Raw genomic sequence first — 16,001 nt, 5'->3', positions numbered from 1 at the left:
TATACTAGAATTTATAAAAGGATTTTGATTAGTTTTATTCTAGTTCATGAACTTATGCATGGAGTAGATTACAAAAAGTTTGACCAATAATTAGAAGTTCTATTTATCTTTCATTTCAACGTGATGGAGCTTATGGGCCTATGGCTATAGCCTATACACTCATTGAATATAATTTAATTCGACGAATGTTAAATCGAAAATTTATGCAGTATTATATATTGAAGGAAGGTGACGACAGATTCCCACCGGCTGCATTAAAAAAACATGCTTGCTCAACTGTGCAAATGTCAAATTGTAAAGTTTATCCCAACCAATGACAGTGTAGCAATAGATCTGATGATTCTTGGCCACAAATTTGATATGCGGCCTCAAGAATCTGCCTTTTTTCGCTCTGCCTCAAAACGAAATCCTTCACGTGGGATTGACCCCACAACCCAACCACGCTCTTCTCTCTCCACGAAATCGGTCTTGTCTGAAAATCCCACTTCTTGGTTGAGCCCAAGAAACAAGAAAACATCCCTCCGCATGTTTACTCTCCAGGAATCAGGATATATAAACAGAATTTTTGGGATTTTGTTATTGTTTTCTTGATTGATGCTTTTGTTCGACAAGGCCTGCTTGGAGGAAATTTGGCGATGATTTGGCTTTTCTTGAAGCTTGATTTAGTGAAGCTGCCGTTTTCTGGATCTGGGGAAGGGGTTTTTTCTTAATTTCATGGCTATGTTTGATTGGAATGACGAGGAGGTGTGTGGGTTTGTTTTGTTTGCTTTTCTTTATTTTTTCATGACTGGAATGTTTTTTCTTTGATTTTTGTGCTGGCTAGTGGCTTTATTAGAGTGAAGGAGAATAATATATATGTATGTACTTTTTGAGAAAGTGTTCTTGGATGATCCGTTGTGTGATTTTTATTTGAATATACACCATTTAAGGCATTGAAAGGGATATATATTATTTTGAACTTCTTTCTGTTTTGATTAATTTTCTTGATACTTGAACTGAATGCTTTCTCTCTGTCTGACTTGATTTACCTGGATTCTTTCATATATGTTCATCGTTGAAATGATGTTAGTTACACACACGAGCATTTGAGTCATGTATTGTAGCAACTAATAGACCAAGTTTCATGGTCCTGTAAAGTCAGAGGAATTACAGATAAAATATAATGGTTTGGCATAATGTGGTCAGATTTCACGGAGCAGGTTTAGAGAGTGGGGTTGGGGACTCGGGGAGTTATGCGTTATGGAAGTGAATAATTGGAATTCTGAAGAGTCACAAGCAACATATTTTTGGCAGTGCATGTAATTTGGTTGATGTTGCGGTTGCGAACAGAAAATGGATGGTGAAAATTGTTTAAACTTGGATCGCAAGAACCAACTTTGGATTGAAATCTTGTGACATAATACAACAAAATATTGAGACCCAAGATTGACCCTTTTGGAGAACCGAGAGTGATTCCAGCAACAATAGTTGTTTTCAACCTCCCAAGTTCCTTGATATCAAATTCCTTAATAAGACATTTTTTCAAAATTAAGTCTCTCTCTTCCATCATTACATATTGCTGCCATATTATCCATGTACATCAACAAGGATAGTCACTCTCCTTGATTTGGAGTGTGTTGTTGAAAAAGAGTGATAACTTTCATTCTGTTTGTACCTTAATGTGAGCATTACTTTAGTGTGTCTTCCAAACTAGGATCTCAACAATTGCTTGTGTCCAGAGATCCTTTAAGCCTGCATGCCATTCCCTTTTAGATTCTGCTGCGAGATTTCTTATCACAAGCATTCAGTGCCAAGTTTTAATATATATAAATGAGTAAAAGGATGTCTTCCCACGAAGAATGAGGAAATCGATGTTACATCAAGTACCATAAATAAAATAATCTTAACTTTATATAGAAATTCAAAAATGAATTGATAGTAACTAATATATATCACAATAATTATTCGTGGATTAGAAAGGAGAAAAATATGTGAGAGAGAAAATCTAGAGGTTTAATTTCACTTGGCTATCCACCATGTTCATATCCTAATGATGATTGATGTCTATATCATAAATTCTTCTAGTTTACTTGCCAAAATTCTTAATATTTTCAACTCTCTTTCCTTTCCCTAGCGATGAGCCGATGAATATGAATTATTATCTAACATTGATTCCAATTCCTATAAAAAAAATCAAATAATAGAATTTTCTCAATAATTCTTCTGATAGATTCCATATAGATATATGCCTTCCAAACTCTATGAACATCCACGATGTATTTTCCCATATCATATTCAAAATCCTATCGCCCGAGTGAAAAATTCTAATATTTTATCATTTGATCAGTAAGATGAAAGCATTAAAAGTAGGAAAACACAAGAAGCTGAAGCAAGAATCAAAATATATAGATCAACCAGACAAAAACTTATTTTGAAGTCAAGTTATTTCGTTCCCCTAGAATAAATTAGTTCATGACGAAGTAAAACAAAGGAAAGCATGTTCTTGAAAATCATCCTAAAAATCAATAGAAATGAATAAAAAAATGAATAAAAGATGATTCTCGGTCTCCGAGAGACGCCTTCTTCTTCTTCTTCTCCGTACCAAAATCCATTGCTCTTTGAAATCCTCGAGTCTCTTTCCATCTTTTTGTCTTTTTCCAATCCTTTTTACACCAGAAAAATGTATGCTGCCTAAATTCCTGTAACAAACAAATACCGAAACACACAATTCCATTCGAAAACTAACATAAATCAAGTCAAATACATATAAAATATAAGTGCTAAAATTGCACTTATCAGAATCAAATCCAGGCTGAACAAAATAACTCAAGCTCTAATTCGAGCAAAATTAGAGCAGAAAATTTAAACTGTTAGAACTTTGAATCAAGCTCGTGCTCGAGCTCAAATATATCTAATCGAGCCAAATTTGAGCCTTAAAATTTTCTTCATATTCGGTCAATTCGGTTCGTTTACACTCCTAGGTACCACCATTTCAAATAATTTTTCTCGTTCGATGGATATGCTGATTGAATATTTTGCAACTCTGGGTTGAAGCAACCATTTTATTCTCGATTGTTGGGGCATCGAAAACAGGTCTGTCTGTTGTGGTATCCGATATACGTTGGACAGTATCAAGAGCAAGAGAAAAAAAACAAAAGATGATTAAGGGAATCAGATGGCTAGAGAACTTGGCCAGACCAGGAAGACATTAATGGGTTACAAAAGGTCTCTATTATACACAATTCTGCAGCCTATGAACAGTAACAATGCATACAATCCCTTAAGAATTGGGAGATCACCCCTAGTCTTGTATAATCATGTAACTTAAAATCCTAAGACTAAGAAATACTATAAAATGAGATAGCCTCCTAAAAGTCGTACATAATTTGACACCTGTATTGTGTTCGTCTGTCTAATCCGTGAGAACAACTAGGATTTATTGAGTTCCACGTCCATTTGAAGTGTAATCTATGTTGCAGATATGGTTGTCCCAGAAAGATGACAACACCTCTTTCATGATTGTACTGTATGATATGGTGTCTCTCTTCACCTTATGTTTCACTGTATCTCTGCCGGATAGGCTCCAAACTTATTGAGACTTAACATATAAATAATGCCTGAGTATTTTCAAAAGTCGGATCTTTCTACTGATGATTCTTTTTCATTGCAATTTATGTTGTCTCCTGGTTTGGACACATATGTTGTAGGTTTTTCTGCTTCATTACAGCTTCAAGTGGCAAATTCTGGCTGTTCGTGTTTCATGATTCACTTCAGTCAGTTAATTGCAATTGCATCAATACCTGACTATCTACCTCTTTCTGGTTCAGTTAACAAATATCATATGGGGTGAGGCTAGGGAAAGTGACGACGATCGTGTTGTTCCTTATCCTGATCAAAATGAGGAGAACCACAAAGTTTTATCTGGAAATCAGATGAAAAAGGATATGAATCATGGAACTGCTTATGTTAGAGCTATCGAACAAAAGAAACTTTGTACAAATACTGAACATGGGGTTGAAGTGGTCAGCAGCTGCAAGTATGGCATTTATGACCCCCCCTCAAATGTATTTTCTAATTCATGGCCTGATGGTTCAGACCGAGCTACCACAAATCTTGACAAAGTTGATCAGGATTCGATGGGCACAGCTGCATCCAACAATACGATGACTACAGAAGGTGGTTTCTTGAAAGCCGGTGCATCAAATTTATTTTACTCGAACTATTATTTAAAATATTAATGACAAGGTTTCATAATCTAATGATCTAAATTTTTTTTAATCTTCTAAATACATAGATGCAACTGGGCAAATAGATAAAGTTTCTGATTTTCTTCAAAATCCACAAGAGGATAGAGAACAAGGTGATTTTGTCGACTATGGCTGGGCAAATATCGGAAGTTTTGATGATTTGGATAGGATATTCAGGTACTTTAAAATTAATATTTTTCACCTTTATTTTATTAGAATTCAATTTCCTTGCAGTTTTTCATTCCTTCGGATTTTCATGATGAAAATATTTTTTTTTTTGAAGGAATGCCTTTAAACAAAAATATATCATCTTTATGACATTCCATATTTGTTTTAGCTCTAGAATTTAGTTTCAGTTCTGTTGTTTATTTAGTGCACTGTAATCCGTTGGGAAAACAGAAATATAGGATAATAGACAAATTTATTTAGTAATTTAGATATTACAAGTTTTATATTTGTTGAGATTTAGATTTTAGATACACTAAATATTGTAATAACCCCTAAGATTGTGGAGAGATTGTAGGATTTATAGTCTATTTAAGACTAGCTATATGCAATGTGTGGTGCTACATTTTTATTCAAATCTACCCAGGAAATTCCTTGAATTCATCGTGAATGGTTAGCATATACAGTCAGGGTCGGTAAATATGAGTGGAATGGACAATTCCCCAATTCATTTAAGCTTTTCACAAATTGATCGGAAAAAAATATTTAGATTGTGTGTAGTCAATCGAACTTGTGATGGATGACAAAAGGTAAATTTGCTCATGTCTCCAGCGAACTAAAAGAGGCTGCAACCAGCCAACCACTAAGTCGACATGTTGAACATGGAAAGCTTAATATTCCGTTGTGACAGGTTAATCAATTTGATGGGAACTTCGATTGGGAAAACCTATATGTTTTCCCACATCAAAAGAATTGTGGTATGCTGTTATGTCTTTGCGTTAGGGATCTCGTTATGGAACTTTGCGGTAGAAAACCCTGCAAGTTGGATAGGATTTCATTCTTGTTGTGTTTTCGACCTTGGCGCCCTACATTGTTGTGTTCAGTTTTGTGGCTCGTTAACAAGAGAACCTCAGATCTTGCGAAAGTTTTGATAGAATTTCAGATTGGTCCTGTTTATTCCATTCAACCGAATAAATATACAAAACTTCACCCTAATTCAAATTCTAAAAGATCAATGCAAACATGAGAATAATTAAAACAAAAATGATAAATTCAAATTCTATCCTAGTTCAAACCAAAAGAACCAAATCCTATCAAAACAATTAAAAGGTAGCAAAACCGAAACGCGTAAAAAGACTAATCTTGAAACATCTGCCTGAACTTGCCATGCGTGAATCACATGTAGATCTTTGGGCCGTTGGGCCCCTCTGGATCATTTGGAAGCTTCATCACATCACCTCCCCTTGAGACGCGTGTTTGTCCTCAAACACAAAAGACGGGTACCAAGCAGCTTATAAGGAGGCATCCTCCCGTGGCCAGACTTAATACCATTCGAGTTCTTCTATTGATTGCTGCAAACTTAGATTGGCCATTATATTAACTTGATGTTAAAAACGCCTTCCTCAATGCGGATTTGGAGGAAGAGATTTTACATGGATATCCCACCTGGTATTGAGACTACGTCCACAACCAATATAATATGCAGGTTGAAGAAATCATTTTCTCAAATACTTTATGGGAATGGAAGTGGTGAGTTCATCTCTTGGGATTCCAATCTCTCAAAGGAAATATGCGTTAGACCTTTTTAAGGAAATCGGAATGTTGGGGAGCAAACCAGTGGAAACGCCAATGAATGCAAATGTTAAGCTTGGAGAAGACAATGGCCTCCCTATGTTTGAGAAAGAGAGATATCAAAGGTTAGTAGAAAATAATCTATTTCTGCACACTTGCCTTGACATTGGATTCGCTGTTTGAGTCGTGATTACGAGACATCAAAGTGTATAGTGATGCTGACTAGGCTGGATCCCAAGTTGATAGGCGTTCTACATCAGGGTATGTATTTTTTTTGTGGGGGAATTTGGTGACCTGGAGGAGTAAGAAGCAACCAACCTGTGGTGGCATGCATGCAGCAGCGCAGAAGCTGAATATTGAGCTCTAGCTCACTGGATATGTGAAGGTATGTATGTGGCTGAAAAGTGTGACAATCAAGCAGCTATAAGTATAGCCAAGAATCCTGTTCACAATGATCAGACAAAACACGTGGAAGTGGATCAACATTTTATAAGTGAGAAGATTGAGAGTAAAGTCATTGATCTCAGCTACATCCCCACTCACATGCAAAATACAAATATATTGACCAAGGCATTTCACATACCGAGCTTTGAAAACTTAAGTTCCAAGCTAAGCATGATCAACATCTATGACCTTTTGATTTGCCTCTGATAGGATAAGAGTCCTTGTACAAGTAAACTAGGAGTCCTTGTTCTGTTGAACTAAGGATATAGAATTCCATAAATAAGTCTTTGTACCCTTTATTTTCAACTCTAATAAATCAATTCTTCTCCGCCTATATTTTTCCATCTTTAACTACATAGGCAAGAAGACTTGTTTGAAATTTGAAAGGTTTGTACAATTGGTTTACACGTCCCTCAGTGGAAAGAAAAAAATTTAAAGGAGATTGTTTTTCGTGATATGAACCACCGACCTAAATATGGCACGCTTTCATTCCCAACCTTCTAACAGTTAGATAGCTTACAATGAATTTTCCCAAATGTTTCTCGAGATTTGAGTGTGAGTCGACGTACAAAGATCACACCAAGGCTTGAGGTTCATTTCTCTATATGTCTTGGTATTTTTTTTGTCTCAGTAGCAGAACTTTTATGTTCGGTCATAAAAGTATTACCATGCATAAACCTTATCCGACCTTTCTCCTTTTTAATTTCTGATCACGCAAGGATGGAATGCCTTATTTCTCAGGTTTCAGACCTTAACTTCATTCAGTTCTTTGTGTAGACTAGCCAGAAACGTAAAAACTCAGTCATTCTCGTCTCTTTTAGTTTCAAAACACTATCATTTGGGCTTTACGACATGTCGTCATGGTAGAGATCTAGTTCATGTCATTGTAACATCATCTTATTGTAGAATGTTATGACATCTCGGTGTCTTTACCTTGTCTGCACAATTTGGATTTTAATCTATATATCTGAGAGGAATTCTATAAGTTGGTATACACGTCATGGTCATGGACGGCTTCCTGAATTTCCTAAGCTGTTGTAAAGACATTATGGTTATCCAATCATGTGATGCCCCCTATCTCACATTGGTTAAAAATTAAAGTTACGAATAATTTGTAATGGGCTACGATGAACTTCTGTAGCAACTTGAGTTAATCATTTTCGTAAATTTAGGACGGATACGAGGTAGTTGCTATAGAAGATTGTGCAGTCACGTTTGCGCGGCCTAGGCCCGGGCCGTTGCAGAATGGTTTCAGATACTGTCACTATCCGGAACACCAAGAAATAAGTGTCATGTAGGGCAAAGTGCTATGCGGGTGAGAGCCACCTCTTGCCTCTATTGGGCAAAGTGCTACATCATGGGAGTCACCTTTAGATTCCCGGCATTGGTGGATCGAGGGGTTAAGTCGCGACGAGGACGTCACGTTCTGAGGGTGGGTGATTGTGATGCCCCATCTCACATTGGTTAACAATGATAGTTAAGAATGATTTATAATGAGCTATAATGGATTTCTATAGCAACTTGATATAATCATTTTCGTAAAGCAAGAACAGATACAAAATAGATGCTATAGGGGCTCATTGTATAGTCGCGCTTGCGCGGGCCTGGGCTTGAGGCGTGACAAATTATGTTTCCATTGCGCTGACTAACCAAGCAACCATTGAGTAATCGGCTCACCAGTTTTCTGTGTTGGATCACCGGTCACATGTTGCTAGATTTCAACTAATCAAGTAATCAAACCTCCCTCTGCATTCAGAATCAATCGAACAAGTGGAGCCCATTATTTAATTTTCTCCATTTAGGCAATGAATTGTACCTATAAAGGAATCGGTGCTGACAGAACATCCAACACATATCAGAGGATCTAAGTGAGTCTCTCCTGACATGGATTTGTTGTTGCTGGTTCTTCCTCCATTGCTGCCATTGCTGGAATTCGAGACTCCCATTAGAGCTGCTTTCCATGCTGTGGCAAGTTTTTTGCCATCGCGTAACGATTTTGTTTGGGCTACACTTGAGGCTTTGGGCTTCTGAAATACTGACTTCTTGAGCTTATTGGATGTTTGGACTTAGACAAAGGGTTGCTTCACTGCTGCAAGAGGTTCACGCTAACACCGTTGTCACTTCTGCAAGAGGATCAGCAGCATGAGAACACCATACTGAGGTAGGTTTCTGCGGTTATTGGCATTGTGATACCCAGAAGGAGCTCATCAACATAAGGTCGAGTGAGGGTTCTGCGGGTACTTTGCTACTTTTTAGACCCTAGTTTCTTTCGTGATCGAAGGCACCGACGTGGCTCTGATGCCATATCAAAATGTTTGAGTGGAAAATAACATTTATTCTTATTAATACATGGGAAATACCTTGGTACATATATAGGAAAAGAAGGAAACAAATAATTATGTATCTCCTAATTTATTCTATTGCATCTACTAATTTATTTTAATTTCTTAAAATCTGAAATTTTACTAATAGTAAAAGATCTCCTCCTTTTTTGTTTTTGGCAATTTTAAACTAAACAGAGTTCATTTCATTCACTACGTACATGGCTTGGAGATCTAGTAACTTTAGCATCACAGTTTACTGTATTTCCTTACCATGTCCATCTGACTTGTTATCCTCACAAGTGATATTTTGCAGGAACAATGACCCTATATGTGGAGTCGTGAACGGTGGTGATACTTCTGATATGCCACTTGGTGCACTGAACTCCAGCTCTGAGATTGGAACTGAATTTATGCTAGATTCCAGCCATTCTTTTGTTTCCGTGAATGAAACATTCAGTGAGATTAAGTCTCGTGCTGGGCAAGATAAACAGGCAAGCACAATTACTGTTGAATATATAGCGAGCTACTAGTGAAAGAGAAGATGCAAAAAACTAAGTTTGTTTTATCGTTCAGTTGTTCTTTTTTCGAGCTTGGCTTAATCATCTTCTGCTTGTGTGAGTAATAGAAGGCAAAAATGGGAATCACTTTCATTATTTTTGCTAGTTTTCTCAGACTTTTGAGATTGGTGAAAAGAGTGAAGCATGCCAAAAGAAGCCCGATGGAGGAAAAGCTGCAACAATGAATGAACTACCAGAGAAGGTAATGTTCTCTCCTTTACTTGTGGACAATGAAACTCTTGTAAAAAAGAAAAAAACTGTTGGAAGAAGCTGCTACTTGTCCCTCTAGGATAAAAAAACAAATTTGACAGATGAGAAATCATTCTTTGTCATTGAAAATTTTATGCTAGACATAAAAACTTGTTTAGTTGTCAGATAACTTTCCAAACCTTAATTAACCTGTGTTTTCCTCCTGGGCACCAAAACAAGAGCACACTGTTTTTGTCGGTCTTTCTGTGATTGTCTTTTTTTCTTTGAATTTCATATTGTTTCTCTAGTTTTTTTCATGTGTTCAGGGAGATAATAAAAAGAGATTGCCGAAGGGCCACAAGTGCCAGAAATCAGAAGAAAACAATGAAATCAGACGGCTGCATGATTTAGGTTATTCATGCTCTTCACGAGCAAGCCCGTCACAGCAATTTAGCATTCACTATGCACCATCAATGGTCAACCAATATCCACCCTTGGTTCTCAGCCCTCACTGGCAGTCTCAGAGGGCTGAACCTTTCCAACAAAAGCAATTTACTGGTCCATTTTTGTCATCTACTTTATATGGGAATGTGTTTCACTACCCCGCAATGTCTATCTTACCACAGTTTCATCCCGTGGAAGGAAACCATGAAATTGGCAATGCAAATTCCCCAAATAAGTCAGTGGATGGTGCAGAGACGCCTCCAACAATGACACCCAAGGAAAAAATCGAAAAGTTACGGAGGCGTCAACAACTGAGAGCAATTCTTGCAATTCAGAAACAGCAGCAGCAATTCGGTAATCATATATCAGTTGAACATTCAACGATGGAAGGAGAGAACATAGAAATTGATGAAAATCTTAGCATCTCGCCTTCCCTTGATCACAGCACGTCCACAGAAGTCAATGATTCCAGTGCAGTTAGCATACCTTCTGACAATCGCTCAGTGGAGGAATCAGTGCTTTTTCAACTTCAAGAAACAATTTCTAAAGTTAGTAATATGTCACTGCTGGTAGAATGTTTTCCGGTCATTTTCTGATAAGTTGGAGTAACTCAGCCACAAACTGACAATTTTGCAGTTAGACATGCCAATAAGACTTAGCATCCGGGATAGCTTGTCTCGACTTGCTCAAAGTGCTTTTCAAAGGCAATGCCCTAGTGATACAGTCAGTATCAACAGCAGAGATGAAGTGCTCAACAAAGATATTGATACTCATGAGAGGTTAGTTAACAATTTGCGAGGAACACTCACGTCAACAATGCATGTCGTTTGTTGCACTGTGGGAAGACCTTGGTTTTTTATTTTTAAATCTTCTCAAGTTTTGGAATTTGGACTTATCATGTGTCAAGATCATGATTGCAGAGGTTCAACTTGTTGGCCAACATTTAATTGTAATGACAAAAATTTCAAATGCATGCACCTTTAAATAAGTTCTCAAACTTCCCTTTAAAATATCAGTCAAAACTCTTTTCTAGTGTGCATTCACCGCTTGCTCAATTCTTTATGCTCCATATCCTTTATAGCCTTTTGAGTTAATGTGATCATGTGCTCTCCAAGCATTTTCGTCTCGAGTCCTGAAGTGTTGATAACAGAGTAAGTGAGTTATTTCGGTCTATCAGCTATGTCTGATCATCTGTTTATTTTCCCAAACAGAATTAGTACCACCCCTGATGAAGAGACCCACACCAATCCAATAGATCGTACTGTGGCACATTTACTTTTCCATAAGCCTCTAGAGTTATCAGGACAACTTTCCAAGAAACATGATTCACCTGTATCTGCTTACCACTCACATGAAAGGAAACCAAGAACTTTAAAAAGCTCAAGGAAGGGACATTTTCCAGACTCTTTTGAGAAAGATCATGTCACATCTCCACAAAGATCAAAACCTTTACGTGTATATTTTGATAAAGATCAGTCCAAAAACAGCCCTTGCCAAGACACTCTCCAAAATATATCAAACAGTGAAGCTGTGGGGAGTGGACTGAAATGCCTCTGAATCGTTGTGAAAGTAATTTCCTCCTCTTGCATCAATTTATTTACATGTCTTAATGTATGAACCTTATCAATCCTTTGCTACCAAGTTTACATTCTATAATCAGCAAACTTTTTCCTTTCTGATAGGTGGCAGGATACCTGTACTAGTACCCTATATTACCAGAAAAAATGTTTATGGGAGTCATATTTTGAAGTATTTGGTTCATCTTTTCATGATTCATCGGCAAGTTCGATGTGCTCTGTAAACCTATCAAAGAACGTCTTTCTTCATGTTGGTAAACTTCTAGATACGTGAAGTTTTTGTAACTATACTGCAGTGTTGACATGTCTTACACCTCTTTGTAATAAGCAAAAACATTCATTCATGTTCTTCTGTATCTGTAGTTTGGAACATAGTCGAGTCTAACGATGTTTCTCATGGTTTATGAAACTAGTGAAATAAACTATCGTGCTTGTTAGGACCATCAGTTAGAAGAATTTTGGAATGCACTGATTTTATGTAAGTTTCTTTAACTGTGGCTATATTTGATTTGTATTTAATAAATACCAGTTGCCTTTGTACGTGGTTCTTGCTTATATTGCTCTCGTGAGAAGCTTTACTTTTTCCAGCGAATTTTTTTCCCAATAAAATGAAAATATCGTTACATTTAATTGATCTTATTTTGAAAACTACTGTTGTTTTTCACTTTCAAGAATATATGTGAAATATCCAACATTCAAAGTATTATCGAGTTACAAAGGGTGGTTTTAGGTATATTGACTATTGTTGTTAGTCAAATCATGTTCCAGTTAAATTATAAATGTTGTGGTGGAGAACTTTGTTTTTCGGAATATAATGCATTCAAAGTTTGTGTCACGAGTATCTAACAAAAGTTTCTGAGCTCAGATTCGAGTTTTATGAACATAGCAGGCCGCAGACCCTTCTTCTCTCAAAAATCTTAAAACCTTGTTTGATAGTCTTGATTTCTACTGCAAACCATAGCAACTGTGAGTTACAAGAGCTTGGTACGTGCCACATATACATTCAGTTGTCCATTTTTTATTCACTGGCAAGAAGCACGGTTCTTGCTCGACACTTCGGTCCCATCATGGAAGCCACATGAATAGTCAATCACAAACTGACACACCACCTTGAGGGTACTACCCTCAAGGTGGCATCGACTTTTCCGTAGGATAGACAATCAACGGCCACATTATAAAAAAATATGATGGGCTCTCATATTTTGTACAAGTTCATCCCATCACATGGTATTAGCTGTCGAGGGAAAAGAATCTGCCGCATTATGTAACATATGCACATAGTTCCAAAATCAGAACCGTCTGTTTTTGGAACCGTGATCAGACCACCTTAGCTTCATTCAACCTGAGCCGAGAGTATTAATTTAATCACAACGATTCATGATTTGTCACGTTAATATTATAACATTGATTATACTTGTTGAGATATGAATAATTTGACCCATGATTTTGGTACTATTATCCACAAAATTGGTAGCCTTATCCAATCGGCCTGTGGTATTCCTATCACCATCTCGTTCCAAAAATCTTTTACCATATGTATTTTAAATCCTACCAAGTTGCAATAAATTCAGCTTAAAAATTCTCTCTTTGAATAAATCGTACTTTTGACATTTTTTTTACTACTAAAATCCGTCATATACATCATATGGCGTGTATGGAGATGGAAACAGACACAATATGCTTTCCAAAATATCATTAAAGAAGTAATCAAAAGACATATCATTATTTGTTTGAACAAACAAACATTGACAATTAATGACCAAACATAAATCAATTACAAAGCTCACGAGCAATGCCCAAACGAGAGTTTGCGGTGTCGAACAAAATCCTCAGATTCTGTTGCTGCAAGTTGGCTATCACATTCAACACCGAGTTCACATTATTCGGTGCCGCCGCCATAGCCAAGCAAGCCAGAGAACCCGAGCTACTGTGTATCAAACTATTCTCTGCCGGCAACTTTAAGTCCAGCCCCGTGAAATGCAATGCAATGGTCGGTGCTACTTCTTCGTTGGTCGCTGCAAAGCATGTGTCGAAAGCCCCCAACGAGCTAAAAGGCCCTTTCAGTTGCTTCATGAATTCGTCTCTGATGGCGGTGTACACGGGTTGGACGAACCGGGTTATGACCGTGCCGGAGTCTATTATGGTCCCAGCGCCCGTGTTGGGGTCGAACGCGAGCAGTTCCGAAGGTATGGGGATGCTAACTCTACCCACGCTGATACCCGTGAGGTTCACGTAGTATAGCGATGGCCGGTGCGGGTTGGTGAGTAGAGGGGTGGTTTTGATGGACTTGGGCTGACCCAATGGACCGAGTTTCAGCGACCCGGAGAAGTAGTAGTTCTTGAAACTCGGGAGGCAGTAGGAGAATACGCCGGAGTAGAGGGAGCCGGATTGGGAGAGCAATGAGAGGGAGCCTCGGCCAAGGCCCAACAACCCCTGCGGCGGAACGGAGCCACCCGACACGGCGTTGATGCATCCGAAGGCGTAGTTGGGGACGGCGTCGTTGCCGAGTCCGAGGGTGTCGTGGGACAGGGTGGCGGAGAAGGAGGATGCGTAGCCGTAGGAGCGGTTGAAGCTGCAAGAGCCGGAGCCGACGGTGGGGCACGAGGCTCCGCTGAGTTGGGTGCACTCGGAGGCGGAGCAGTCCAAGGAGGCGAAGGTGGAGGAGGTGTTGGTGTCGAAGACGGTGGAGGAGCAGCCGACGCAGCCGCTGCATGGGATCCATGCAGCGTCGTTGCTGGTGTCCAAGACCATGAACATGAGCTGGCCGGGAGTCCCGATCTTGGCCCGGACGACGTAGTTTCCGACGTTTATGACTTGGCCGGGGGCGATGGGGGCGATGGTGGGCTTTTGCGCGGCTAGGGACGACAAGTAGGAGAGCCTCTTGGGGTCGTTTGAGGCCATTTTCATGACTGTACTCAGCCATGAGGAAGCTTCGACGTTGGGAGGTGTGAAAGGGGAGCATTTGCCATAGATGTGGAATATTGACAGTTCTGAATCTGATGATGAAGAAGAAGAACAAGAAGGATCAAATGCAGCACGACATGACGTCGAGAGGAGGAGGAGAAAGAAGAAGACGATAGATGAATACTCCATTAGTGAGCTTCTTGCTAGTTTTTTTGAATAAGAATTGTGGTGGTTTTGAATTTATAGATACGCGAGTGCTTGGATTTTTTTTGTATCCCTTGTAGATATTTTTATCATGGATTTGTTTTTCTAGTTTAATTATTTAGGGACGTCACTTCCCGAATGTGCTAATTTAGTGTCTCGTGTATGTAAAATTGTCTAGGCTTGTCAAGGTAATTTTTATGTCAAGACAACAATAGTATTTCGTAGAAGCTCTACAAAACATTATCTTAATCGTTTATGCTAAATTGTTTGAAATCATGTAAGCAATTTTCGACGCCGGCCACTTCAACAATGTCTAATTTTTTGTCAAAAATTATCCGTGTCATATCAACAATAAAGCGAAAAATGATTCAAAGTAAATAAGTATCAAAATCCAATTTAATTAGGCTAACTTAGGGACCAAATTTGCGCATTTTTCTACACACAACTTACGAAACTACAAGCACTCATGCTTAATTGAGTTTACCTTTTATTTAGCAAGTAAAATTCAATTTGAAATATTGGTTAGAATAATATAAATGCACTCTAAATTAACTATATACTCAATTTTTTAAATGAAGCAAACTTGAAGCCAAACCGACGGGCTAGCTACCAAGAAAATCAGCTCGTGAAGGTATACAATAATTGTTACCATGTAAGCAAATATTTGCAATGCATCATGTGAAGGACGTCCCATTAGTCCTTCTCGTGAAAAGGGACTGTGCTTGGCGAAAACATAGACTGACAAATAGTTAATTTTTTTAAAATATATTCGAAATATCCCATCAAAGTATATATTTTTATTGGTTCCCCTTGTGACAATTATTTAATCCCAAAATAATGTCATGAGTATATATGAAAGCAAATTCGTTCTTATAATATTGGGCAAATTTTCATTTTGTCATATCTGTTTTCTTTTCTTTTTTTTTTTGTCTAATTGTCAATCAATTTACAATTTTAGTCCACTAATTTACATTTTTTTTTTCTGATTTTAGTCCTTTTCAATCAAAGTGCTTACATAATACTAGAAATTATTGATGTATCCAATGCAACGTTAACAATCATGTGAACATTGATTAAAATTGAAAAAAATTGTAAGACTATAAATTAACGACATATAACATGCCAAAAAATGAAAACATGATGCGATTTCCCCTTCTTAAATTCAACACATATAAAGCGTGAGAGGCCCCCCGGAGCTACCTTTCTCCCATATTAAGTAGACATTAATGGAGTTGCATTGAGACATAACATTCCAAGAAATTAAAGACATTAATTATTGTGTGAAAAGTGAGAATATTCTGATTTAAAAGCTAAGTTGGAACATAATAAAAAAAAACAAAAAAAAACAAATATATGCAAATAATTAAGGCTATCATGAATTCTTGGTGGATAGTT

General features: G+C 37.8%; 2 protein-coding genes across 5 annotated transcripts; one reads left to right on the top strand and one right to left on the bottom strand.

Annotated features, from left to right (window-relative positions):
- The first annotated feature begins 271 nt into the window (after window positions 1-271).
- On the top strand, window positions 272-12,038 carry LOC140880916 (protein LNK2). Of its 4 annotated transcripts, none has more exons than XM_073285783.1 (9): window positions 272-744; window positions 3,807-4,155; window positions 4,274-4,403; window positions 9,045-9,222; window positions 9,404-9,490; window positions 9,786-10,469; window positions 10,558-10,700; window positions 11,133-11,490; window positions 11,604-12,038. In XM_073285783.1, the coding sequence occupies exons 1-8, from the start codon at window positions 715-717 to the stop codon at window positions 11,476-11,478; spliced, it is 1,947 nt and encodes a 648-aa protein (XP_073141884.1). In that variant the 5' UTR covers window positions 272-714; the 3' UTR covers window positions 11,479-11,490; window positions 11,604-12,038. The 4 variants fall into 4 exon arrangements, with proteins under 4 accessions (XP_073141884.1, XP_073141883.1, XP_073141886.1 ...); XM_073285782.1 differs by having other exon boundaries at window positions 9,395-9,490; XM_073285785.1 differs by having other exon boundaries at window positions 273-744; window positions 9,804-10,469.
- A 1,155-nt stretch (window positions 12,039-13,193) lies between these two features.
- Window positions 13,194-14,654, bottom strand: LOC140883187 (aspartyl protease AED3). The gene has a single exon (XM_073289554.1). It carries the CDS (start codon window positions 14,589-14,591, stop codon window positions 13,269-13,271), a length of 1,323 nt encoding a protein of 440 aa, XP_073145655.1. The 5' UTR covers window positions 14,592-14,654; the 3' UTR covers window positions 13,194-13,268.
- Window positions 14,655-16,001: the final 1,347 nt, after the last annotated feature.

Source organism: Henckelia pumila, chromosome 2 (genome assembly GCF_033568475.1).
Source record: "Henckelia pumila isolate YLH828 chromosome 2, ASM3356847v2, whole genome shotgun sequence".
NCBI classification, from domain to species: domain Eukaryota; kingdom Viridiplantae; phylum Streptophyta; class Magnoliopsida; order Lamiales; family Gesneriaceae; genus Henckelia; species Henckelia pumila.
The sequence above is the reverse complement of the archived record's forward strand: the minus strand, read 5'-3'. Positions and strand labels throughout refer to the sequence as shown.

What these genes read in the sequence shown, in the direction of transcription:
- LOC140880916 (XM_073285782.1), top strand. Translation starts at nt 715, where the DNA reads ATGGCTATGTTTGATTGGAATGACGAGGAG. An exon ending in GTGCTGGGCAAGATAAACAG is followed by an intron (nt 9,223 to 9,394) that starts GCAAGCACAATT and finishes TATTTTTGCTAG; the next exon opens with TTTTCTCAGACTTTTGAGAT. An exon ending in TTCAAGAAACAATTTCTAAA is followed by an intron (nt 10,470 to 10,557) that starts GTTAGTAATATG and finishes ACAATTTTGCAG; the next exon opens with TTAGACATGCCAATAAGACT.
- LOC140883187 (XM_073289554.1), bottom strand. Translation starts at nt 14,591, where the DNA reads ATGGAGTATTCATCTATCGTCTTCTTCTTTCTCCTCCTCCTCTCGACG.